This window comes from Vidua macroura, chromosome 28, assembly GCF_024509145.1.
Source record: "Vidua macroura isolate BioBank_ID:100142 chromosome 28, ASM2450914v1, whole genome shotgun sequence".
Classification (NCBI taxonomy): Eukaryota; Metazoa; Chordata; class Aves; order Passeriformes; family Viduidae; genus Vidua; species Vidua macroura.
The window spans coordinates 4,981,824-5,006,275 of NC_071598.1; the positions used below are offsets into that span (position 1 = coordinate 4,981,824).

Below are 24,452 nucleotides of genomic sequence, written 5' to 3' on the forward strand. Positions count from 1 at the left end.
CAGGCTGGCACCGTCCTTTGGGGGGTCCCTGGCACCCTGGCACAGGTGGCAATGGGGATGTGGCCACCACTAGCCCGGGATGGGCCAGCCCGGGGGTTTGGGCTCAGTAGAAGTGCTTGCGGCTCTGCTCCTGCCACTTGTTGTAGAGGATGATGCCGATGACGATGGCGAAGACGAGGGCCACCAGTGAGAAGAAGACGATGAGGAACAGGGCCAGGCCGCTCATGGGCTCCAGCGGCGCCTCCACTGCGGGAACAGGGATTGGGGTTTGGGATTTTGGGGTTTAGGATTTGGGGATTTGGGGGATTTGGGGGATTTTGGGGTTTTGGGGGATTTGGAGTCAGGAGTTTGGGATTTGGGGATGAGGAACAGGGCCAGGCCGCTCATGGGCTCCAGCGGCGCCTACACTGCGGAACAGAGATTGGGATTTGGGGATTTTGGGGTTTGGGATTTTTGGGATTTGGGGTTTTGGAATTTTGGAATTTTTTGGGGTTTTATTCCTGGGGAGGAGGGGCTGGTCCAGACCAGCAGGAATTGTTGAAGTTGGGGTTCTGGGGGATTTGGAGTTTGGGGTTTGGGGTCAGGAGTTTGGGATTTGGGGATGAGGAACAGGGCCAGGCCGCTCATGGGCTCCAGCGGCACCTCCACTGCGGGAACAGGGATTGGGGTTCGGGGATTTGGGGAGTTTAGGATTTTTGGGATTTGGGGATTTTGGGGCTTTGGGGGATTTGGAGTCAGGAGTTTGGGATTTGGGGATGAGGAACAGGGCCAGGCCGCTCATGGGCTCCAGTGGTGCCTCCACTGCGGGAACAGGGATTGGGATTTTGGGGTTTGGGCTCCAGTGGTGCCTCCACTGCGGGAACAGGGATTGGGATTTTGGGGTTTGCGGGATTTTGGGGTTTGGGATTTTGGGGGTTTGGGATGTGGGGACAGGAGTGTGGGATTTGGGGAGTTTGGGATTTGGGGATGAGGAACAGGGCCAGGCCGCTCATGGGCTCCAGTGGCGCCTCCACTGTGGGAACAGGGATTGGGGTTCGGGATTTTGGGGTTTAGGATTTGTGATGAGAGTGTGGGAGTTTGGGATTTGGCTCCATTTCCCCCAAAACCAGGCTCCCTTTTCCCCTAAACCCCAGCTCTGTTTTCCCCCAAATCTCTGCTGCTCCCCTAAACCCGGGCTCACCTTCCCCTAAACCCGGGCTCATTTGCCCCCAAACCCAGGCTCATTTTCCCCTAAACCCAGTCTCAGTTTCCCGCCAAACCCAGTGTCAGTTTCCCCCCAAACCCAGTGTCAGTTTCCCCCCAGACCCGGGCTCAGTTTCCCCCAAACCCGGGCTCAGTTTCCCCCAAACCCGGGCTCATTTCCCCCAAACCCAGTCTCAGTTTCCCCCCAAACCCAGTCTCAGTTTCCCCTAAACCCAGTCTCATTTTCCCCCAAACCTGGGCTCAGTTTCCCCCAAACCCAGGCTCATTTTCCCCTAAACCCAGTCTCATTTTCCCTCAAACCCAGGCTCAGTTTCCCCCAAACCCAGGCTCAGTTTCCCCCAAACCCCACTGACTTCCTGGCAGCCTGAGGTTGTCCACCACGGGCAGGAAAACTTCCCGATCCCGTTTTTCCTCCTCCGGCGTCCGCTCCACCGTCAGCTGGTACAGCTTCAGCGAGATGATGTCGTGGTTGTCTGCAAAAAAAAAACCCCAAAAACGTCCCCTGGGGGGTCAGAATTTTGTGGGGTTTCATCCTCGGGGAGGAGGGGCTGGTCCTGACCAGCAGGAATTGTTGAAGTTGGTTAAAAAATTGAAATCCAGCTGGAAAATTGGGGGGTTTTTGGGGTTAAAAGGGGTTGGAATGGTGAAGGAATGGGCTCTTGCCAAGGTTTTATTCCATGTTAGTCCTGGTTTTATTCCATGTTAATATCAAGGTTTATTACATGCTCATCCCAAGGTTTTATTCCATGTTAATCCCAAGGTTTTATTCCATGTTAATCCTGTTTTATTCCATGCTCATCCCAAGGTTTTATTCCATGTTAATCCCGGTTTGTTCCATGTTTATCCCAAGGTTTATTCCATGCTTATCCCAAGGTTTTATTCCAAGTTAATCCTGGTTTATTCCAAGTTAATCCTGGTTTATTCCATGTTAATCCTGGTTTTATTCCATGTTCATCCCAAGGTTTTAGTCCATGTTAATCCTGGTTTTATTCCATGCTCATCCCAAGGTTTTATTCCATGCTAAACCTGGTTTATTCCAAGTTAATCCTGGTTTATTCCATGCTAAACCTGGTTTATTTCAAGGTAATCCTGGTTTATTCCATGCTAAATCTGGTTTATTCCATGTTTATCCCAAGGTTTTATTCCATGTTAATCCTGTTTTATTCCATGCTCATCCCAAAGTTTTATTCCATGTTAATCCTGGTTTATTCCATGTTTATCCCAAGGTTTATTCCATGCTTATCCCAAGGTTTTATTCCATGCTAATCCTGGTTTTAGTTCATGTTCATCCCAAACTTTTATTCCATGTTAATCCTGGTTTATTCCATGCTATTCTTGGTTTTATTCCATGCTCATCCCAAGGTTTTATAAAATCCAGTTGGAAAAATCCAAATCCACTCATGAACCCACGTGGAGCCCCCAAATACACTCAAGAATCCCACCTGAAGCCCCTAAATCCCAACTAGAACCCCCAAATCCACTGGGGAACCCCAAATCCACTGGAAAATCCCACCTAGAGCCCCCAAATCCACTGGGGAACCCCACCTGGAACCCTCAAATCCACTGGGGAACCCCAAATCCACTGTGGAACCCCAAATCCACTGGAAAATCCCACCTAGAGCCCCCAAATCCACTGGGGAACCCCAAATCCCCTCAAGAATCCCAACTGGAGCCCACAAATCCCACCTGGATCCCACCTAAATCCACCAGGGAACCCCAAATCCACTGGAAAATCCCACCTGGAACCCCCAAATCCACAGGAGAACCTCAAATCCACTCAAGAATCCCAACTGGAGCCCCCAAATCCACTGTGGAACCCCAAATCCACTGGAAAATCCCACCTAGAACCCCCAAATCCACTGGGGAACCCCAAATCCACTGGAAAATCCCACCTGGAACCCCCAAATCCACAGGAGAACCCCAAATCCACTGGAAAATCCCACCTGGAATGCCCAAATCCACAGGAGAACCCCAAATCCACTGGAAAATCCCACCTGGAACCCCCAAATCCACTGGGGAAACCCCAAATCCACTGGAAAATCCCACCTAGAACCCCCAAATCCACTGGAAAATCCCACCTGGAACCCCCAAATCCACAGGAGAACCCCAAATCCACAGGAGAACCCCAAATCCACTCAAGAATCCCAACTGGAGCCCCCAAATCCACTGGGGAACCCCACTCCCTTTGGGATCCCCCCCAGGCCGTACCTGACAGGTCCCCGGTGACCGAGGACGTCCCGAAGTAGTAGCCACGGGGCAACCGCACGCCGGGCACGTCGATGCAATCCCGCCACTCGTGCTTGCCGTCGATGTCGATCAGCACCTGCCGAGGAACAGCCTGAGCACCTCCCAGCCTTCAAACCCGGCTTAAGAGCTAAAGCTGGGGTTAAAGTTCGGGTTTAGGATGGGAGGATGGTGAGGGTTTGGAGGTTTTGGTGTTGGTAGCTGCTGGCGCTCGAGAGGACGCGGCGTTGGAGATGAAGGCGTGGAGAAGGGAATCCCAAATCCACTCGGGAATCCCAACTGGAACCTCCAAACCCACCCAGATCCCACCTGGAGCCCCCAGATCCACTCAGGAATCCCAAATCCACTCTGGGATCCCACCTGGAGCCCCCAAATCCACTCAGGAATCCCAAATCCACTTGGGAATCCAATCTGGAGCCCCCAAATCCACTTGGGAATCCCTCCTGGAGACCCCAAATCCACTTGGGAATCCTGCCTGGAACCTCCAAACCCACCCAGATCCCACCTGGAGACCCTCAAATCCCACCTGGAGCCTCAAAATCTACTCAGGAATCCAAATCCACTCAGGAATCCATCCTGGAGACCCCAAATCCACTCAGGAACCGCAAATCCATTTGGGAATCCCACCTGGACCATCAAATCCACTCAGCAACCCCAAATCCACTCTGGGATCCCACCTGGGACCTCCAAACCCACCCAGATCCCACCTGGAACCCTCAAATCCACTCAGGAATCCCGCATCCACTTGGGAATCCCATCTGGAGCCTCCAAATCCACTCAAGGACTCCAAATCCACTCAGGAATCCCAGCTGGAACGCTCAAATTCCACCTGGAGCCTCCAAATCCACTCAAGGACCCCAAATCCACTCTGGAATCCCACCTGGAACACTCAAATCCCACCTGGAGCCTCCAAATCCACTTGGAAATCCCACCTGGAGTCCCCAGACCCACTGAGGAATCCTTCAGAAAGAAGAGGTTTCCATTTTCCACTTCCTGCCTCCCTCAATCTTCTCAACCCAAGAGAAACCCAACAAATCCCAACCGTAAGGAACAGAAAGCAAATCCCAACCGCTCCGCGTCCCAGGAGGGCGAAGGCCCCGCCGTGCCCGTCCCAAACTGACCGTGAGCCTCCTCTTGACGTAGCGGATGACCAGGAAGGTGTCGTGGTTGAGGTTGCGCACCATGGCGGTGCAGCCACCCAGCTCGGTGGGGCGCCCGTCGCGGTCGTGGTCGTAGGTCAGTGAGCCGTTGTTCACCATGGCCGAGATGTAGGGGAACACGCGCTGCCCGTGGTGGGGGGAAAACAGGGATTGGGATCCAGGAGGTGGTTTGGGATGGCGGGAGACGCCAGGAAGGAGAGGTGGGGTGGGGATGGAGTTGTTCGCCCCACGGAGGCAGCGGGGTGGAGGAGCAGAGTGAGCCCAAAGTGCTGCAACCGCGATCCCAAAGTCCTTCAAGCAACGTGGGAACGATCCCAAAGTCCTTCACCCCACAGGGATCTGCTCAACACAACCTGGGAATGATCCTGAAGTTCTCCAACCAACACTGGAATGATCCCAAAGACCTTCACCCCACAGAGATCTGCTCAACACAACACGGGAACGATCCCAAAGTCCTTCAAGCAACGTGGGAACGATCCCAAAGACCTTCACCCCACAGGGATCTGCTCAGTGACAGAGCAGAGTGATCCCAAAGTCCTTCAAGCAACATGGGAACGATCCCAAAGGCCTCCACCCCACAGGGATCTGCTCAACACAACCTGGGAATGATCCCAAAGCCCTTCACTCCACAGGGATCTGGTCAAAACAACCTGGGAATGATCCTGAAGTTCTCCAACCAACACTGGAATGATCCCAAAGTCCTTCACCCCACAGAGATCTGCTCAACACAACACGGGAACGATCCCGAAGTCCTTCACCCCACAGGGATCTGCTCAGTGACAGAGCAGAGTGATCCCAAAGTCCTTCAAGCAACGTGGGAACGATCCCAAAGTCCTCCACCCCACAGGGATCTGCTCAACACAACCTGGGAATGATCCCAAAGCCCTTCACTCCACAGGGATCTGGTCAAAACAACCTGGGAATGATCCTGAAGTTCTCCAACCAACACTGGAATGATTCCAAAGTGTTGATTGGAGATCCCAAACTCCTCCACCCCACAGGGATCTGCTCAAAACAAGACGGGAATGATTCTGAAGTTTTCCAACCAACACTGGAATGATCCCAAAGTCCTTCAACCAACACTGGAATGATCCCAAAGTTCTTCAACCAACACTGGAATGATCCCAAAGTCCTTCAAGCAACATGGAATGATCCCAAAGTCCTTCACCCCTCAGATATCTGCTCAAAACAACACAGGAATGATCCCAAAGTCCTTCACCCCTCAGGGATCTGGTCAGTGAAAGAGCAGAGTGAGCCCAAAGTTCTCCAAACGCGATCCCAAAGTCCTTCAAGCAACGTGGGAACGATCCCAAAGGCCTTCACCCCACAGGGATCTGCTCAAAACAACCTGGGAATGATCCCAAAGTTCTCCAACCAACACTGGAATGATCCCAAAGTCCTTCAAGCAACATGGAATGATCCTAAAGTCCTTCACCCCACAGGGATCTGCTCAACACAACCTGGGAATGATCCCAAAGTCCTTCAAGCAATGTGGGAACGATCCCAAAGTCCTCCACCCCACAGGGATCTGCTCAAAACAACCTGGGAATGATCCCAAAGTTCTCCAACCAACACTGGAATGATCCCAAAGTCCTTCAAGCAACATGGAATGATCCCAAAGTCCTTCAAGCAATGTGGGAACGATCCCAAAGTCCTCCACCCCACAGGGATCTGCTCAACACAACCTGGGAATGATCCCAAAGTTCTCCAACCAACACTGGAATGATCCCAAAGTCCTTCACCCCTCAGGGATCTGCTCAACACAACCTGGGAATGATCCCAAAGTTCTCCAACCAACACTGGAATGATCCCAAAGTCCTTCACCCCTCAGGGATCTGCTCAACACAACCTGGGAATGATCCCAAAGAGTTTCAAGCAACACTGGAATGATCCCGAAGTCCTTGACCGCCAAAGAGCTCCTCAACCAACACGGGAATGATCCCAAAGAGCTTCAACCAACACTGGAATGATCCCAAAGTCTTTCATCCCAAATAATCTGCTCCAGAAGACACCGTCACCATCCTGCTGCATCCCTGCGGATCCCAAACCCCAAAAATCTCCTCAGAAACCACCGGGATCCATCCCCACGGATTCCAAGCCCCAAAAATCTCCTCAGGAACCACCAGGATCCATCCCCACGGATCCCAAACCCCAAAAATCTCCTCAGAAACCACCGGGATCCATCCCCATGGATTCCAAGCCCCAAAAATCTCCTCAGGAACCACCAGGATCCATCCCCACGGATTCCAAACCCCAAAAATGTCCTCAAAACCACCAGGATGACCCGAAGTTCCATCCCTGTGCATCCCAAACTCCAAAAATCTCCTCAGGAACCACTGGGATGACCCCAAACTCTATCCCTGCGCATCCCAAACCCCAAAAATCTCCTCAGAAACCACCAGGATCCATCCCCACGGATTCCAAACCCCAAAAATCTCCTCAGAAACCACCAGGATCCATCCCCACGGATTCCAAACCCCAAAAATCTCCTCAGGAACCACTGGGATGACCCCAAACTCCATCCCTGTGGGTCCCAAACCCCAAAAATGTCCTCAAAAACCACCGGGATGACCCCAAACTCAATCCCTGTGCATCCCAAACCCCAAAAATCTGCTCAGAAACCACCGGGATCCACCCCCACGGATTCCAAACCCCAAAAATCTCCTCAGGAACCACCAGGATGACCCCAAACTCCATCCCCACGGATTCCAAACCCCAAAAATGTCCTCAAAAACCACAGGGATGACCCCAGATTCCATCCCTTTGGGTCCCAAACCCCATAAATCTGCTCCGAAACGGGGGAACGGGGCATTCCAGGTGGGACAGCAGGAGGCAGTACCTGGTTTCCAGGGCTGTACCTCCTCTTCTGAGCCTGCCCTCCAGGATTAGCACAAAGCAAGAGAGAGCAACACGGTCACAGAGCCCGGCAGGGCCCCAAATCCCAGAAAATTCCCCCCGGAACCGAGTCCAGCAGGGCCCAAAATCCTGGAAAATTTCCTTTTTCTCCTTTTTGGAGCTCTTTTTGATCTTCTGGAGATCATTTTGTCCTGTTGAAGGCTCCTTTTGGAGGTCTTTTTGACCTTCTTGGAGACTTTTTGTCTTTTTGCGGCTCTATTGAACCTTTTGGAGCTGTTTTTGACTTTTTTGGAGAGTTTTTGTCTTTTGGAGCTCTTTTGGACCTTTTTGAAGCTCTTTTGGACCTTTTTGGAGCTCTTTTGACCTTTTTGGAACTAATTTTGACCTTTTAAGAGCTCTTTTGGACCTTTTTGGAACTATGTTTGACCTTTTTGGAGCTCTTTTGACCTTTTTGGAACTATTTTTTACCTTTTTTGAGCTCTTTTTGACCTTTTTGAGCTCTTTTTGACCTTTTTGGAGCTCTTTTTGACCTTTTCCAAGACCAGACTGGACGGGGCTTGGAGCACCTTGGGCCAGTGGAAGATGTCCCTTACCCAAGTGGTGGCATTTATCCCAAAGTCCCCTCCAGCTGGATTTTTCATCCCCATGGAATGACACCAAAAAACCACAGGAAACGCGACAACTTTTAGACCTTCCCGAGAGGCAGAGCAAGGAAAAGCTCCTCAGCTTCTACTCCAGCTTTACTCACACCCTACTCCTGGTGGACGTGGCACCACCAGCTCAGCTCGGAAATCCTCCCCCAGTTTCCCTGACCAAAAAAAAATGTGGAAAAGGAGTGGGAAGAGGAGGAGGAGGAGGAGGAGGAGGAAGGGGCTCTGAGGATGAAGAGCTGCGTGTCACACTGGTGGGTCTCACCTCCTGCTGCTTCTCCTCGTTGGGATACGTGTCCACGAACACTCCCAGCCCCAGGAAGTTGTCCTTGCTCCCAAAAACAGGTCCTGGAAGGGGAAAGAAAAGTTGGGATAAGGTTGGGGAAGCTCAGGGAAGACATTTGTCACTTCCTTGGGAAGGTCCTCAAGGACCATCCAGTCCCGTCCGGGTGGATGTTTTCCATGAGACCAGCTTGCTCCAGGTCCTGTCCAGAGGTGTCCCAAGGTTTCTCCAAAGCCCTGTCCAACATGTCCAAGGTGCCCAAGGTGTCCCCAGGCCCTGTCCAAGGTGTCCCCAGGCCCTGTCCAAGGTGTCCCCAAAGCCCTGTCCAAGGTGTCCCCAAAGTCCAGGTAGCTCCAAGCCCTGTCCAAGGTGTCCAAGGTGTCCCAGGTGTCCCCAAGCCCTGTCCAAGGCCTTCCAGGTGTCCCCAAGCCCTGTCCAAGATGTCCCAGGTGTCCCCAAGCCCTGTCCCAGCTGTCCCAGGTGTCGCAAGGCCCTGTCCCAGGTGTCCCAGGTGCCCTGTCCCAGCTGTCCCAGGTGTCCCCAAAGCCCTGTCCCAGGTGTCCCAGGTGTCCCCAGGCCCTTTTCCCAGCTGTCCCAGGTGTCCCAGGTGTCCCCAGGCCCTTTTCCCAGGTGTCCCAGGTGTCCCCAGGCCCTTTTCCCAGGTGTCCCAGCTGTCCCAGGTGTCCCAGGTGCCCTGTCCCAGCTGTCCCAGGTGTCCCCAGGCCCTTTTCCCAGGTGTCCCAGGTGTCCCCAGGCCCTTTACCCAGCTGTCCCAGGTGTCCCAGGTGTCCCAGGCCCTTTTCCCAGGTGTCCCAGGTGTCCCAGGTGCCCTGTCCCAGGTGTCCCAGGTGTCCCCAGGCCCTTTTCCCAGGCAGGGTTTTTCCCGGCGTTTACCCGGCTGCATCCTGTCCTTGGTGTACCAGATGGCGAAACCGTCTCCGTTGAGGTTCTTCTTGCCTTGCCCGTGGATCTTGAAGTGCACCTGCATCTCCCAGTCCCGCAGGTAACAGGGCTGGGGAGAGGAGGGGAAAAACCGGGAAATTCGGGAATCCCTCATTCCCTAACTGCACCTCCACCATCCCCCGGTGCTTCCCGGTTCCCTCCGTTCCCGACCCTCTCCCTGGCCCATCCCGGTTCCCTCTGTTCCCTCCGCTCCCGACCCTCTCCCCGGTTCCCCTCCATTCCCAACCCTCTCCCTGGCCCATCCCGGTTCCCTCTGCTCCCGACCCTCTCCCTGGTCCATCCCGGTTCCCTCCATTCCCAACCCTCTCCCTGGTCCATCCCGGTTCCCCTTCATTCCCTCCATTCCCAACCCTCTCCCCAGACTTTCCCGGTTCCCTCCGTTCCCAACCCTGTCCCTGGTCCATCCCGGTTCCCTCCATTCCCGACCCTCTCCCCAGTCTATCCCGGTTCCCTCCGTTCCCGACCCTCTCCCCAGTCTATCCCAGTCCCCTCCGTTCCCAACCCTCTCCCCAGTCTATCCCGGTTCCCCTCCGTTCCCGACCCTCTCCCCGGTTCCCCTCCGTTCCCGACCCTCTCCCTGGTTCCCCTCCATTCCCAACCTTCTCCCCGGCCCATCCCGGTTCCCCTTCATTCCCTCCATTCCCAACCCTCTCCCCAGACTTTCCCGGTTCCCTCCGTTCCCGACCCTCTCCCCAGTCTATCCCGGTCCCCTCCGTTCCCGACCCTCTCCCCAGTCTATCCCGGTCCCCTCCGTTCCCGACCCTCTCCCCAGTCTATCCCGGTTCCCTCCGTTCCCGACCCTCTCCCCAGTCTATCCCAGTTCCCTCCGTTCCCAACCCTGTCCCTGGTCCATCGCGGTTCCCTCCGTTCCCGACCCTCTCCCCAGTCTATCCCGGTTCCCTCCATTCCCGACCCTCTCCCCAGTCTATCCCGGTTCCCTCCATTCCCGACCCTCTCCCCAGTCTATCCCGGTTCCCTCCATTCCCGACCCTCTCCCCAGTCTATCCCGGTTCCCTCCATTCCCGACCCTCTCCCCAGTCTATCCCGGTCCCCTCCTCTCCCGACCCTCTCCCCGGTCCATCCCGGTCCCCTCCGTTCCCGACCCTCTCCCCGGTGCCCCCCGCTCACCACCCGGTTCCACACGGCTCCCTGCTTGCTCTGCACGTCGGGGGTGAGGCGGATGAACTGCGTCATGACCATGGCGTTGCCCAGCAGGTCCCACAGCCCCGAGCTGGCCGAGCCCACACCTGCGGCCCACACGCACCGTCGGTACCGGACACCGGGCACCGGGCACCGGCGGCCAGCACCGCCCGCCCTCCCCGCTCACCCTGGTACGGTTTGGACAGCGAGTGCTCCCGTTTGAGGTGCTCCTCGGTCTGCTCGGCCGCCGCCCCGCCGAGCCCCAGCACCACGGCCAGCACGGCCAGCCCGGCCCGCCACCGGCCCGCCGCCGCCATCTTCCCCCGCCGCGCCGCGGCCCGCCCCGCGCGCCCATTGGCTGGCTCGCACCGCTGCTCCCGCCCACAGGCGGAAATGTCGATGGTGATTGGTCAAACGAGCTGTCTGTCAGCTGGTGGCGCGAGGGGGGTGATGGGTAATGTAGTTCCGGCGCCTGGCGATGGCAGCCGCCACTGAGCTGCGTGACCTCCCTTCTCCCGGGTCCTGGTGCCACCCCGGGGCTCCTGGTGCCACCCCGGGTCCTAGTGCCACCCTCGGGGCTCCTGGTGCCACCCCCAGAGGTCCTAGTGCCACCCTCAGAGCTCCTGGTGCCACCCCCGGTCCTGGTGCCACCCCCGGGGCTCCTGGTGCCACCCCGGGTCCTGGGGGGGCGTGGCCACGTGCAAATTCCGGTCGGGGCGTGGTTTGCCGTATGATGTCACAAATAGGCGTGGTCAGATGTGTTAGTCTGGGGCGTGGCCATGAGCGACGTCACACGGGGGCGTGTCCCGGTGACCCCAGCAGTGTGGCTCCCTCAGCGTGGGCGTGGTCCGTCAGGTGACGTCACCGCACGGTTGCCCCCCAGAAATCGCTTCTCCCTGCTGCGGGGTGTGACGTCACGTTAAAGGCGTCACCCAGACGAGCGCACGGGGGCGTGGTCATGACAGTGACGTCACAACCGAGGGCGTGGCTTTTGCTTCTGGGGCGTGACCAGAGCGTTCCTCCCCCTGCTGGTTCCTGCTCCGCGCGTGACGTCACAGCTGAGGGCGTGGCTACACCCTCCCTCCCCTCCGCTGCCTCACCTCCCACGCGTGACGTCACCTCTGGGCGTGACCTCATTGACCTCCCCTCCAGGGCGTGCTCGGAGTGACGTCACCCAGGGATGGGCGTGTCCTCACCGGTGGGGGCGCGTCCGTTCGCTGAGGGAGGGGGGCGTGACGTCACCGCGTAGGCGCGTCCGCCCGTGCGTGACGCTCCCGCCAGTGCCCAACATGGCGGCGGGCGGCGGCGGCGGCGGCACCGCCGGCGGCTGCGGGGGGACGCCGCTCTCGCCGGGCCCGTTCCTGCCGCCGCTGCTGCTGCTGCTGGCGCTGCCCGGCGGCGCCGTGCCCGCGGCCGACACCGTCGTGCTGGGGCTGCGCCTGGAGGAGAGCACCAAACCGGCGGCGGCGGCGGCGGTGGCGGCGGCGGCGGCGGCGGGGGGCGGGCCGGCGGAGCGCGGGCCTATCCGCCTCACGGAAGGCAGCGAGGCCCTGCTGCGCCTCTACGGGCTGGGGCTGGGCCCCGGCGCCGCCGAGCGCGTGGCCTTCGCCGAGCTGCGGCCGGGCGGCAACGCCTCGAGCGGCAACGCCACGTGCCAGGAGCGCTCGCAGGACCTGGTGGTGCGGCCCGGCCCCGCCGAGCCCCGCGACACCTCGGCCCTGCTCCGGGTGCGGGTGCAGCCGCTGCGCAAGGACGAGAGGGCCAAGACGTACGTGCTGTGCTCGCAGCGCCGGCCGGGCCAGCCCTGGCTGCCGCACCAAGGGCCCGACGGGCACGTGGTGGTGCTGGAGGAGAAGAAGTCGCTGCTGCCGCTGTGGCTGCAGGTGATTCTGATCGCGGGCTTGCTGGTGCTGTCGGGGATGTTCAGCGGGCTCAACTTGGGCTTGATGGCCTTGGATCCCATGGAGCTGAGGATCGTGCAGAACTGCGGCACCGACAAGGAGAAGCGTTACGCCCGCCGCATCGAGCCCATCCGCAGGAAGGGGAACTACCTGCTCTGCTCGCTGCTGCTGGGCAACGTGCTGGTCAACACCACGCTGACCATCCTGCTGGACGACCTCATCGGCTCCGGCATCGGCGCCGTGGTGGCCTCCACCATCGGCATCGTCATTTTCGGCGAGATCGTGCCGCAGGCGCTGTGCTCGCGGCACGGGCTGGCCGTGGGCGCCAACACCATCGTGGTCACCAAGTTCTTCATGCTGGTGACCTTCCCGCTGTCCTACCCCATCAGCAAGCTCCTGGACTGCGTCCTGGGCCAGGAGATCGGCACCGTCTACAACCGGGAGAAGCTGGTGGAGATGCTGAAGGTGACGGAGCCCTACAACGACCTGGTGAGGGAGGAGCTCAACATGATCCAGGGAGCGCTGGAGCTGCGCACCAAGACGGTGGAGGACGTGATGACGCCGCTGCAGAACTGCTTCATGATCAACAGCGACGCCATCCTGGACTTCAACACCATGTCGGAGATCATGGAGAGCGGCTACACGCGCATCCCGGTCTACGAGGACGAGAGGTCCAACATCATGGACATCCTCTACGTCAAGGACCTGGCCTTCGTGGACCCCGACGACTGCACGCCCCTCAAGACCATCACCAAGTTCTACAACCACCCCGTGCACGTGGTGTTCCACGACACCAAGCTGGACGCCATGCTGGAGGAGTTCAAAAAGGGTGAGGAGGGGCTGGAAGGAAAATTCCAGAGGGGGTTTCGCTCTCTCCGGGGCCGGAGCTGGCCATGCCAGAGTGGCCACGACCCCAAGGGAACGAGTGGCAGCTCGGGGACACCAAATTTAAGGTTCCTTCCAACCCCAAACCATTCCATGATTCCATGTTCTGGTTTGGGTGGGATTTTGGGAAGGAATTCTTCCTTTTAATCCCAAAATTCAGGGAGTTTGATTTTGTGGATTCCCATGCCAGGAATGTTTTCCTTGCCCCTTGTTTTTAATTCTTAGACCTGGAGATTTTTGGAGAATGGAGGGGTCACCAAATTTAAGGTCTTTGCCAACCCCAAACCATTCCAGGATTCCATGTTCTGGTTTAGGTGGGATTTTGGGAAGGAATTCTTCCTTTTAATCCCAAAATTTGGGGATTTTGACTTCCTGCATTTGGAGCTTGCCCATGCCAGGAGTGTTCTCCTTGTTTTTAATGTTTAGCCCCAGAAGTTTTTGGAGAAGTGCTGGAAAATCTCTGGGCTCCTTGGATTTGGGTTTGGCTCCTTCCTCCAGCCTGGAACTGGCAACAGCCAGGGCTGCTCTGAGCTGGCTCCATCCTCATCCTCATCCTTGCTCTGCTTCCCAAAAATCGGCAGCAGGAGGAGGAACGGGATGTGGGAAAGCTCCCAGGTGGGATTTGCCCTTTTCAGGGTCTTTTCCCAAGGTTTTCCAGCCTGACCCCGCGGTTCCTGTGGGACGTGGGAAAATACAGATGGGATTTGGCCTTTTTAGGGTCTTTTCCCAAGGTTTTCCAGCCTGACCTCGCCGTTCCTGTGGGATGTGGGAAGCTCTGAGATGGTATATGCCCTTTTTAGAGTCTTTTCCTAAAGATCTCCAGCCTGACCCCGTGGTTCCTGTGGGATATGGGAGGCTCTGAGGTGGGATTTGCCCTTTTTAGGGTCTTTTCCCAGCCCGCCCTCCCCAGTTCCCATGGGATATGGGAAATTCCCAGGTGGGATTTGCCCTTTTTAGAGTCTTTTCCTAAAGATTTCCAGCCTGACCCCGCAATTCTGTGGGATGTGGGAGAGTACAGGTGGGATTTGGCCTTTTTAGGGTCTTTTCCCAAGGTTTTCCAGCCTGACCACACAGTTCCTGTGGGATGTGGGAAGCTCCCAGGTGGGATTTGCCCTTTTTCAGGGCCTTTTCCCAGCCCACCCTCCCCAATTCCTTTGGGATGAAGGAAATCTCCCGGCTGTGACCCTGAGCTCAGCTTTGTGCCACATTCCAGGGACATCCAGGGATTCCCAAACCCCTCCCAGCGTGCAGGGAACATTTGGGAGACGCTGTCCCAGTCCAGCCCAGTTCCCAAAAGCAGTGAGTGCAGAGTTGCTGCTGGGGCTGGGCTGATCCTGGCTGCTGGCAGAGGCTTTCCCTGCCCCGATCCTGATTAAGGGATTTAGGCTCCCTCCTTCCTTCCGGGCACAAATCCCAGCCCTGTTATTTTTCCACTGGGAATTTGCGGCCTTGGGGTTTTGGAGGTGAGCCCCACAAATTCCTGCTGGATTCGGGACCTCGTTGACCCGGTCAGGAGCTGGAGGAGAGGCAGGAGAGGGAATAATTAAGTGGTTGTGTTAATTGTGGGGTTTGAGCTGTGCCCCCCCCAGGGCTGTGGGGATGTCACAGGGTGACAATTCCCACATTTTCCTGTTTCGAGGCTTTGAGTGGGGAATTTCCCTCTGGAGCTGGGCTGGGAGAGCTGGGAATGGTCACCTGGAGAAGGGAAATTCCAGGAGAGCTGGGAATGGTCACCTGGAGAAGGGAAGGATCCAGGGAAAGCTGGGAATGTTCACCTGGAGAAGGGAAATTCCAGGAGAGCTGGGAATGTTCACCTGGAGAAGGGAAACTCCAGGAGAGCTGGGAATGTTCACCTGGAGAAGAGAAATTCCAGGAGAGCTGGGAATGTTCACCTGGATAAGGATCCAGGAGAGCTGGGAATGTTCACCTGGAGAAGGATCCAGGAGAGCTGGGAATGGTCACCTGGAGAAGGGAAACTCCAGGAGAGCTGGGAATGGTCACCTGGAGAAGGGAAATTCCAGGGAGAGTTGGGAATGGTCACCTGGAGAAGGATCCAGGAGAGCTGGGAATGTTCTCCTGGAAAAGGGAAATTCCAGGGAGAGCTCAGGGTCCTCCAGGAGAGCTGGAGAGGGACCGGGGACAAGGGATGGAGGGACAGGAAACAGGGAATGGCTTCAAATGGAAAAACAGGGCTTTTAATGGGATTTTTGGGAAGGAATTCCTGGTTGGGATGGAATTCCCAGAGCAGCTGGGATCCCTGGAAGTGTCCAAGACCAGCTTGGAGCCGCCTGGGACAGTGGAAAATGTCCCTGCCCATGGTGGGACCAGATGAGATTTGGTGTCCCTCAAAGCCAAACCATTCCATGGTTCCATGTGGAGATCTGGGTGGGATTTTGGGAAGGAATTTTCCCTTTGAGGGGCTGGGATGGAATTCCCAGAGCAGCTGTGGTTGGAAGTGTCCCCAAGGCCAGGTTGGAGCCACCATGGACAGTGGGACTGGATGAACCTACTCCAGAATTCCATGGGGAGCTCTACTGTCCCCCAGGATGGCTCTGGGGACACTGATGGGATTTGGAACCTCGGGAATCTCCCATTCCTGGTGGCATCTCTGACCCAAAGATTCCTGGAAGTGTCCCCAGGGCCAGGCCACCAGGGACAGTGGGAGGTGCAGGGTCCTCCCAACAACTCCAGAATTCCATGGGGACCTCTGCTGGGATTTGGAATCTCGGGAATCTCCCATTCCTGGTGGCATCGGAGCCACCTGGGACACTGGGAGGTGCAGGGTCCTCCCAACCACCCCAGCATTCCATGATCCCCCCATGGGGACCTCCCTGTCCCTCAGGATGCTCCTCCCAGAGCCCATTTTGGGGTGTGTCCCCCGTTTGGTGACCCCGGCGTGGCCTCTGCGGTGCCCTTTGGGCTGGCGGGGCCGTGTTTGCTCCGCCACGGCCGCTCCCTGTCGCGCTCGTGGCGCAGGGAGCAGCTCCTGACTCACCTGTCCCACCCCACCCAGGTGGCCCTGATGAGAAATGATAAAATCCTTTCTCCAGCCCTCCAGGCATCACCTTTTCCCAGCGCTGCGAGCAAGGGAGGAGGGGAAAAAAGGATCTGGGATCCCCTAAAATCCCAGATTTTCCTAATCAGCTAAAAGTTCCCTAAAATCAGCTTTTCCCAGAGCGAGCAGGAGCCGGTGGCCACCGGAAATAAAGAGTGGAGAAATGTCAGGGAGGGAAGGTTTGGGGTGGAGATGGAGTGAGACACGGTGGGGACACTCGAGTGAGGAGGGAGAGGGGATTTGTTTTGGGGTCAGGGCAGGTTTGGGGTGGAGTTTTGGGATCAGGGCAGGTTTGGGGTGGAGATGGAGGGAGACAGGTGAGGAGGGAGAGGGGATTTGTTTTGGGGTCAGGGCAGGTTTAGGGTGGAGATGGAGTTTTGGGATCAGGGCAGGTTTGGGGTTGAGATGGAGTTTTGGGATCAGGGCAGGTTTGGGGTGGAGATGGAGCAGGATGAGGTCAGGACACTGCACTAAAACCTTGAGGAGGGAAAGGGGATTTGTTTTGGGGTCAGGGCAGGTTTAGGGTGGAGATGGAGTTTTGGGATCAGGGCAGGTTTGGGGTGGAGATGGAGGGAGACAGGTGAGGAGGGAGAGAGGATTTGTTTTGGGGTCAGGGCAGGTTTAGGGTTGAGATGGAGTTTTGGGATCAGGGCAGGTTTGGGATGGAGATGGAGTTTTGGGATCAGGGCAGGTTTGGGGTGGAGATGAAGGTGGACAAGGTGGGGTCACTGAGGTGAGGAGGAAGAGGGGATTTGTTTTGGGATCAGGGCAGGTTTAGGGTGGAGATGGAGTTTTGGGATCAGGGCAGGTTTGGGATGGAGATGGAGTTTTGGGATCAGGGCGGGTTTGGGGTGGAGGTGGAGCAGGATGAGGTGGGGACACTCAGATGAGGAGGGAGAGGGGATTTATTTTGGGGTCAGGGCAGGTTTGGGGTGGAGCTGAAATGTCCCCTCGGGGATGGCAGGGGGATCTGGGACAGGGACGTGGGGAAAGCCATTTCCTGGTGGTGACGGTGACATCCCGGTGACACCCCGGGAATGCCGGGCCCATCCCACATCCCAAGGTGCCTTCAGCCTCAGGGGCGCCTCTGCCCCAGCCTTAATGGGCTTAATTAGTGTCATTTATCTTGGAGGCTTAATTAGTGTCATTGTCTTGGAGGCTTAATTAGTGTCATTACCCTGGGAGGGAGCCCAGCCCAAGGGCTCGTTTAGGTTTTAATGAGTTTATTGCTCCAGGGAGGGGCGGGATGGGCTGGGACAGCGAAGGGTGGGGACATCCCAGGGCTGGGACATCCAGGGGACATCGAAGGGTGGGGACATCCCAGGGCTGGGACATCCAGGGGACATCGAAGGGTGGGGACATCCCAGGGCTGGGGCGTCTTGGGGTCCCCCATGGCTGGGACATCCAGGGGACGTCCCAAGGCTGGGACATCCAGGGGACATCATAGGGTGGGGACATCCAGGGGACATTGCAGGGCTGGGGACGACCCCATGGTTGGGAGATCCTGGGGACATCCCAGGGCTGGGACATCCAGGGGACATCCCATGGCTGGGACATCCTGGCGACATCCCAGGGCTGGGATGTCCTGGGGATGTCCCAGGGCTGGGACATCCCATGGCTGGGACATCATGGGGTTCCCCCATAGTTGGGACATCCTGGGGACATCCCAGGGCTGGGACACCCTGGGGACATCCCAAGACGTCGTGGGGGTGTCCCATTCCAACCCCCCCCCGTGTCCACAGGGAAGTCCCACCTGGCCATCGTGCAGAAGGTGAACAACGAGGGCGAGGGTGACCCCTTCTACGAGGTGCTGGGGCTGGTGACGCTCGAGGACGTCATCGAGGAGATCATCAAGTCGGAGATCCTGGACGAGTCCGACACCTACAGTAGGTTTTGGGGCTCCACCCCTCCCCGAAATCCCATCTGAGGGGGTTCCTGGTGGTCCCCCCGGAGGTGACCGCGCTGTTCCCCGCAGTTGACAACCGCAGCAGGAAGAGGGTGTGCAACCAGAAGAACCGACGGGACTTCTCGGCCTTCAAGGACCCCGACAACGAGCTGAAGGTCAAGGTGTCACCTCAACTCCTGCTGGCCGCCCACCGCTTCCTGTCCACCGGTCAGTTTGGACATCCCAGGGCTGGCACATCCTGGGGACGTCCCAGAGCCTGGGATGTCCCAATGGCTGGGACATCCCAAGGACATCCTGGGGACTTCCCATGGCTGGGACATCCCAGGGCTCAGGATGTCCTGGGGACTTCCTATGGTTGGGGACATCCTGGGGACATCCAATGGCTGGGACATCCTGGGGACTGGAGGATCTTGGAGCTGGAGGAGCTCACAAAGTCCTTGTGTCCCCTCTGGTCACTCTGAGCAGAAATTTTGGCTCTTGTCCCACTTTTTGTTTTGTCCATCCCGTCCAAAATGGGAGGGGACAAGGTTGGGGATGGGTGTCCTGGTCCCTTGGGTTTTGATGGCTTCTTTGGGACCTTTTGGAGATGGACATCCTGGACCTGGATGGACATTCCAGTCCCCAGGGGTCTCCTAGACCATCCCAGGATGGGAATTCCAACCCCAAGGGTCGCCTAGACCATCCCAGGATGGGAATTCCAACCCCAAGGGTCTCCTAGACCATCCCAGGATGGGAATTCCAACCCCAAGGGTCTCCACTTCCACTTGGAGGGATTAAATCCATCTCTGACCTTCTCCCCCCTCTCCAGAGGTGACCCTCTTCACCCCCAACTTCATCTCGGAGAAGATCCTGCTGCGGCTCCTCAAATACTCGGACGTCATCCAGGAGCTGAAGTTCGACGAGGAGAACAAGAAGTCCCCGCGGCACTTCCTGTACTGCAAGAACAAAGCGGCCGACTACTTCATCCTCATCCTGCAGGTGATGGGATTCCCAAGGGACCTCAGCCCCGGGGGTTGGGGCAATTCCCGTGGGATTTGGGCAATTCCTGTGGGACCTCATCCCTTGGGGTTTGGGCAATTCCTGTGGGACGTCATCCACCGGAGTTTGGGCAATTCCCGTGGGATTTGGGCAATTCCTGTGGGACCTCATCCCTTGGGGTTTGGGCAATTCCTGTGGGACGTCATCCACCGGAGTTTGGGCAATTCCCGTGGGATTTGGACAATTCCTGTGGGACCTCAGAACTTGGGGTTTGGACAATTCCCATGGGATTTGGACAATTCCTGTTGGATCTCATCCCTTGGGGTTTGGGCAATTCCCATGGGATTTGGACAATTCCCTTGGGATTTGGACAATTCCCATGGGACCTCATCCCTTGGGGTTTGGACAATTCCTGTGGGATTTGGGCAATTCCTGTGGGACCTCATCCCCTGGGATTAGGACAATTGCCATGGGATCTCATCCCTTGGGATTAGGACAATTCCCATGGGATCTTGTCCCTTGGGAATTGGACAATTCCCATGGGATTTGGACAATTCCTGTGGGACCTCATCCCTTGGGGTTTGGACAATTCCCATGGGATTTGGACAGTTCTTGTGGGATCTCATCCCTTGGGGTTTGGACAATTCCGGTGGGATTTGGACAATTGCTGTGGGATCTCATCCCCTGGGATTTGGACAATTCCCATGGGATCTCATCCCTTGGGATCTGGCCGTGGATCGACGTTGTTTTTCCCGGCAGGGCAAGGTGGAGGTGGAGGCTGGCAAGGAGTGCATGAAGTTCGAGGCGGGAGCCTTTTCCTACTACGGGGTGATGGCCCTGAGTCCTCCTCCTGGATCTGGTGAGCATCTCCAGAACCTTCCCGGGATCCTCGGGTCGGAGCTGCCGCCGGGAACGGGAGATTCCCGAGGTTCCAAACCCCATCAGCGTCCTGGGGACAGCAGAGCTCCTCATGGAATCCTGGAATGGTTGGGAAGGACCTTAGGGATCTTCCAGTGCCACCACTTAAACCTTCCACTGTCCATGGTGGCTCCAACCTGGCTTTGGACACTTCCAGGGATTCTTGGGTCAGAGATGCCACCAGGAATGGGAGATTCCCGAGGTTCCAAATCCCATCAGTGTCGTGGGGACAACAGAGCTCCTCATGGAATTCTGGAGTGGTTGGGAGGGACCTTAGGGCTCCATGGGCAGGGACATCTCCCAGTGTCCATGGTGGCTCCAACCTGGCCTTGGGGACACTTCCAGGGATTCCTGGGTGGGAGCTGCCACCAGGAACGGGAATTCTGGAGGTTCCAAACCCCGTCCTAGGGACAACAGAGGTTTAGCTTGAAGTTTAGGTTTAGGTTTAGGTTGGGATTCCAGAAGTTAAGCTCTTTTTCCCTGCGGAAAATGGGATTCTTGTTAAACCTGCCCTCTTAGGAAGAGTTTTAAGTTTTAGAATCCTACCCTAAAAACTTCAATTTTAGTTTATTAAACCTAAATCTAAACATAAACCTAAACCTAACCCCCCATGAGGCAATTCCAGAAACCCAAAGAATTCTGCCTTCGGAACGGGGCGAAAAACACAAATTAAGGGGACGAGCTCTTCCGAATCCACCCATGGAGAGCAAAACCAGGATGGGGAATGTCGGGAAAGAGCAGAGGACGATCCCAACCCTTCCTAACCCCACAGAAATCCGTTCCCCGTCCCACATGAGCGGCCTGAACCGCTCGGCCTCGCTGAGCTACCACGAGCGCTCGGACTCGGGCTCGTCGCCGGTCAGCGGCAGCAACAACCAGCTCAACGCCGGCGGCGCCCAGTACGTGGCCGACTTCAGCGTCCGCGCCCTCACCGACCTCCAGTTCGTCAAGGTGAGCGTTCCCGGCTGGAATTGGCCTGGGAGAACCATTTGGGATGGGATTCCCGACACATCAGGGCCAGGAGAACCATTTGGGATGGGATTCCCGACACATCAAGGCCAGGAGAACCATTTGGGATGGGATTCCTGACCCATCACCCCATTCCCAACCCATGAGAGCCAGGAAAACCCCTTGGGATGGGATTCCTGACCCATCAGGGCTGGGAAAACTCTTTGGGATGGGATTCCCGACCCATCAGGGCTGGGAAAACGCTTTGGAATGGGATTCCTGACCTATCACCCCATTCCCAACCCATCAGGGCTGGGGGAACTCTTTGGGATGGGATTCCCGACCCATCAGGGCCGGGAGAACCATTTGGGATGGGATTCCCGACCCATCAGGGCCGGGAGAACCATTTGGGATGGGATTCCCGACCCATCAGGGCTGGGAAAACTCTTTGTGATGGGATTCCCAATCCATGAGGACCAGGAGAACCTTTGGGATGGGATTCCAGACCCATCAGGGCTGGGGAAACTCTTTGGGATGGGATTCCCAACACATCAAGGGCAGGAGAACCATTTGGGATGGGATTCCCAACCCATTGGATCTTCTTGGATGGTTTGGGGTGGTTTGGGATGAACAAGCAGCTCTGGCGGGGCTCGTTTTGGGGACGTCTGGGATGGGAATTCTATGATTTTGGGGTCTTTTAGCCATTTTGGGACGGGAATTCCATCAGTACCCCATTTTGGGTTGGGAATTCCAACACTTTTAGGGTTCTCCTACCCCTCCTGGGATGGGAATTCCATCAGTACCCCATTTTGGGATGGGAATTCCAACACTTTTAGGGTTCTCCTACCCCTCCTGGGATGGGAATTCCATCAAACACCCCATTTTGGGATGGGACTTCTAGTCCATCATGGCTCTTACCCCATTTTGGGATGGGAATTCCGTCAGTACCCCATTTTGGGATGGGAATTCCATCAGTACCCCATTTCGGGATGGGAATTCCATCAGTACCCCATTTTGGGATGGGAATTCTAGTCCATCATGGCTCTTAACCCATTTTGGGACAGGAATTCCGTCAGTACCCCATTTTGGGATGGGAATTCCATCAAACACCCCATTTTGGGATAGGAATTCTGTCAATACCACATTTTGGGATGGGAATTCCATCAGTACCCCATTTTGGGTTGGGAATTCCAACACTTTTAGGGTTCTCCTACCCCTCCTGGGATGGGAATTCCATCAGTACCCCATTTTGGGATGGGAATTCCAGTCCATCAGGGCTCTAACCCAATTTTGGGATGGGAATTCCAACACTTTTAGGGTTCTCCCACCCCATTTTGGGATGGGAATTTGATACCTTTGGGTTCTCCCACCCCATTTTGGGACGGGAATTCCGTCAGTACCCCATTTTGGGATGGGAATTCCATCAGTACCCCATTTTGGGATGGGAATTCCAACACTTCTAGGGTTCTCCTACCCCTCCTGGGATGGGAATTCCATCAAACACCCCATTTTGGGATGGGAATTCCAGTCCATCAGGGCTCTTACCCCTTTTTGGGACGGGAATTCCATCAGTACCCCATTTTGGGATGGGAATTCCATCAGTACCCCATTTTGGGATGGGAATTCGATACCTTTGGGTTCTCCCACCCCATTTTGGGATGGGAATTCCGTCACTACCCCATTTTGGGACGGGACCTCCCCCCTTTGCCCTCTCCCACGCCTCTCCCCGCCGCTCTCCGGCGCAGATCACGCGGCAGGAGTACCAGAACGGGCTGCTGGCCTCGCGCATGGACAGCTGTCCCCAGTCCCCCGACAGCGCCGCCCCCAAAGCCGACGCCGCCATCCCGGAGAAGCCGGAGCCGCCGGCGCCGGCGGACGAGACCACGAGTTTGCTCAACGAGAGGAACTGCCTGAGCCGCCGGAGCAACCACAGTGGCCTGGAGAACTCCATCTGACCCCGGCCGCGCCGGCGCGCTCCGGCGTGCCCGGCGTGCCCGGTGCAGGGACCTTTGCCCGGTAGGATGAGCCGGTGGAGGAGGAGGAGGATGAGGAGGAGGAGGAGGAAGCGCGGTGGGGATGGAGGAGCTGGGATTTGCTGCTGCCGCTGCCGTTCCAGGCCGGCTCGGTTTGGGACGGACGGAGCGGCGCGGGCGGCGCCGGCACCGCCGGCACGGCGCCGACGGCTCAGGGAGATTCGGGTCTCGGTTTGCCGCCGTGGGGACCCTCGGGATGGAAATCCCAATCCTGCCAGGAAATCTGGGATGGACATCCCAACCGTGTCAGGAATCCCAGGATGGACATCCCAACCCTGCCAGGAAATCTGAGATGGACACCACAACCCTTCCAGTGGAAATCTGGGATGGAAATTCCAACCCTGCCAGGAAATCTGGGATGGATATCCCAATCCTGCCAGGAAATCTGGGATGGAAATTCCAACCCTGCCAGGAAATCTGGGATGGACATCCCAGTCCTTCCAGGAATCCTGGGATGGAAATTCCAACCCTTCCAGGAAGTCTGGGATGGACATTTCCAGGAATCCCAGGATGGACATCCCAATCCTGCCAGGAATCCTGGGATGGACATCCCAACCCTGCCAGGAAATCTGGGATGGATATCCCAATCTTTCCAGGAAATCTGGGATGGAAATTCCAACCCTTCCAGGAAGTCTGGGATGGACATTTCCAGGAATCCCAGGATGGACATCCCAATCCTGCCAGGAATCCTGGGATGGACATCCCAACCACGCCAGGGTCCATCCCAAACCTCCCAGGAACCCCAATCCTGCCAGAACCCTCGGGATGGACATCCCAACCCTTCCAGAAACCCCAGGGTGGACATCTCAGTCCTTTCAGGGTCCATCCCAAACCTCCCAGGAACCCCAACCCTTCCAGGAATCCCAGAATGGACATCCCAACCCTGCCAGGACCCTCGGGATGGACATCCCAACCCTTCCAGAAACCCTGGGATGGACATTCCAAACCTTTGGGATCTCCAACACCCATTTTGGGATGGGAATTCCATCACTTTGGGATCTCCTAGACCATCCTGGGATGGGAATTCCAAACCTTTGGGATCTCCAACACCGTCTTGGGATGGGAATTCCAAACCTTTGCGATCTCCAACACCGTCTTGCGATGGGAATTCCAAACCTTTGGGATCTCCAACACCATTTTGGGATGAAAATGCCAAACTTTGGGGGTCTCCTACCCCATTTTGGGATGGGAATTGCAAACATTTGGGGTCTCCTACCCATCCTGGGATGAAAATTCCAAATCTTTAAGGTCCCCTACCCATCCTGGGATGGGAATTCCAAAACGTTGGGATCTCCTTCACCATTTTGGGATGGGAATTGCAAACTTTTG

At 56.6% G+C, this 24,452-nt stretch overlaps 3 protein-coding genes across 6 annotated transcripts; 2 read left to right on the top strand and 1 right to left on the bottom strand.

Annotated features, from left to right (window-relative positions):
• Nucleotides 1-9: 9 nt before the first annotated feature.
• Nucleotides 10-11,770, bottom strand: LMAN2L (lectin, mannose binding 2 like). Of its 4 annotated transcripts, none has more exons than XM_054000660.1 (9): nt 11,696-11,770; nt 10,488-10,606; nt 9,291-9,408; nt 8,379-8,461; nt 7,447-7,479; nt 4,569-4,730; nt 3,412-3,526; nt 1,557-1,676; nt 10-246 (listed from the first exon to the last, which is right to left on the bottom strand). In XM_054000660.1, the coding sequence occupies exons 2-9, from the start codon at nt 10,557-10,559 to the stop codon at nt 104-106; spliced, it is 846 nt and encodes a 281-aa protein (XP_053856635.1). In that variant the 5' UTR covers nt 10,560-10,606; nt 11,696-11,770; the 3' UTR covers nt 10-103. The 4 variants fall into 4 exon arrangements, with proteins under 4 accessions (XP_053856635.1, XP_053856632.1, XP_053856634.1 ...); XM_054000657.1 differs by lacking the exon at nt 11,696-11,770 and adding an exon at nt 10,687-11,025; XM_054000659.1 differs by lacking the exons at nt 4,569-4,730; nt 11,696-11,770 and adding an exon at nt 10,687-11,453.
• CNNM4 (cyclin and CBS domain divalent metal cation transport mediator 4) lies at nt 11,704-23,045 on the top strand. Its single transcript, XM_054000654.1, has 7 exons — nt 11,704-13,229; nt 18,083-18,226; nt 18,316-18,453; nt 19,055-19,224; nt 19,984-20,083; nt 20,915-21,093; nt 22,836-23,045. The coding sequence occupies exons 1-7, from the start codon at nt 11,789-11,791 to the stop codon at nt 23,043-23,045; spliced, it is 2,382 nt and encodes a 793-aa protein (XP_053856629.1). The 5' UTR covers nt 11,704-11,788.
• A 121-nt stretch (nt 23,046-23,166) lies between these two features.
• On the top strand, nt 23,167-24,370 carry LOC128820116 (collagen alpha-5(IV) chain-like). The gene is made up of 2 exons (XM_054000656.1): nt 23,167-24,070; nt 24,240-24,370. Exons 1-2 carry the CDS (start codon nt 23,167-23,169, stop codon nt 24,368-24,370), a joined length of 1,035 nt encoding a protein of 344 aa, XP_053856631.1.
• Nucleotides 24,371-24,452: the final 82 nt, after the last annotated feature.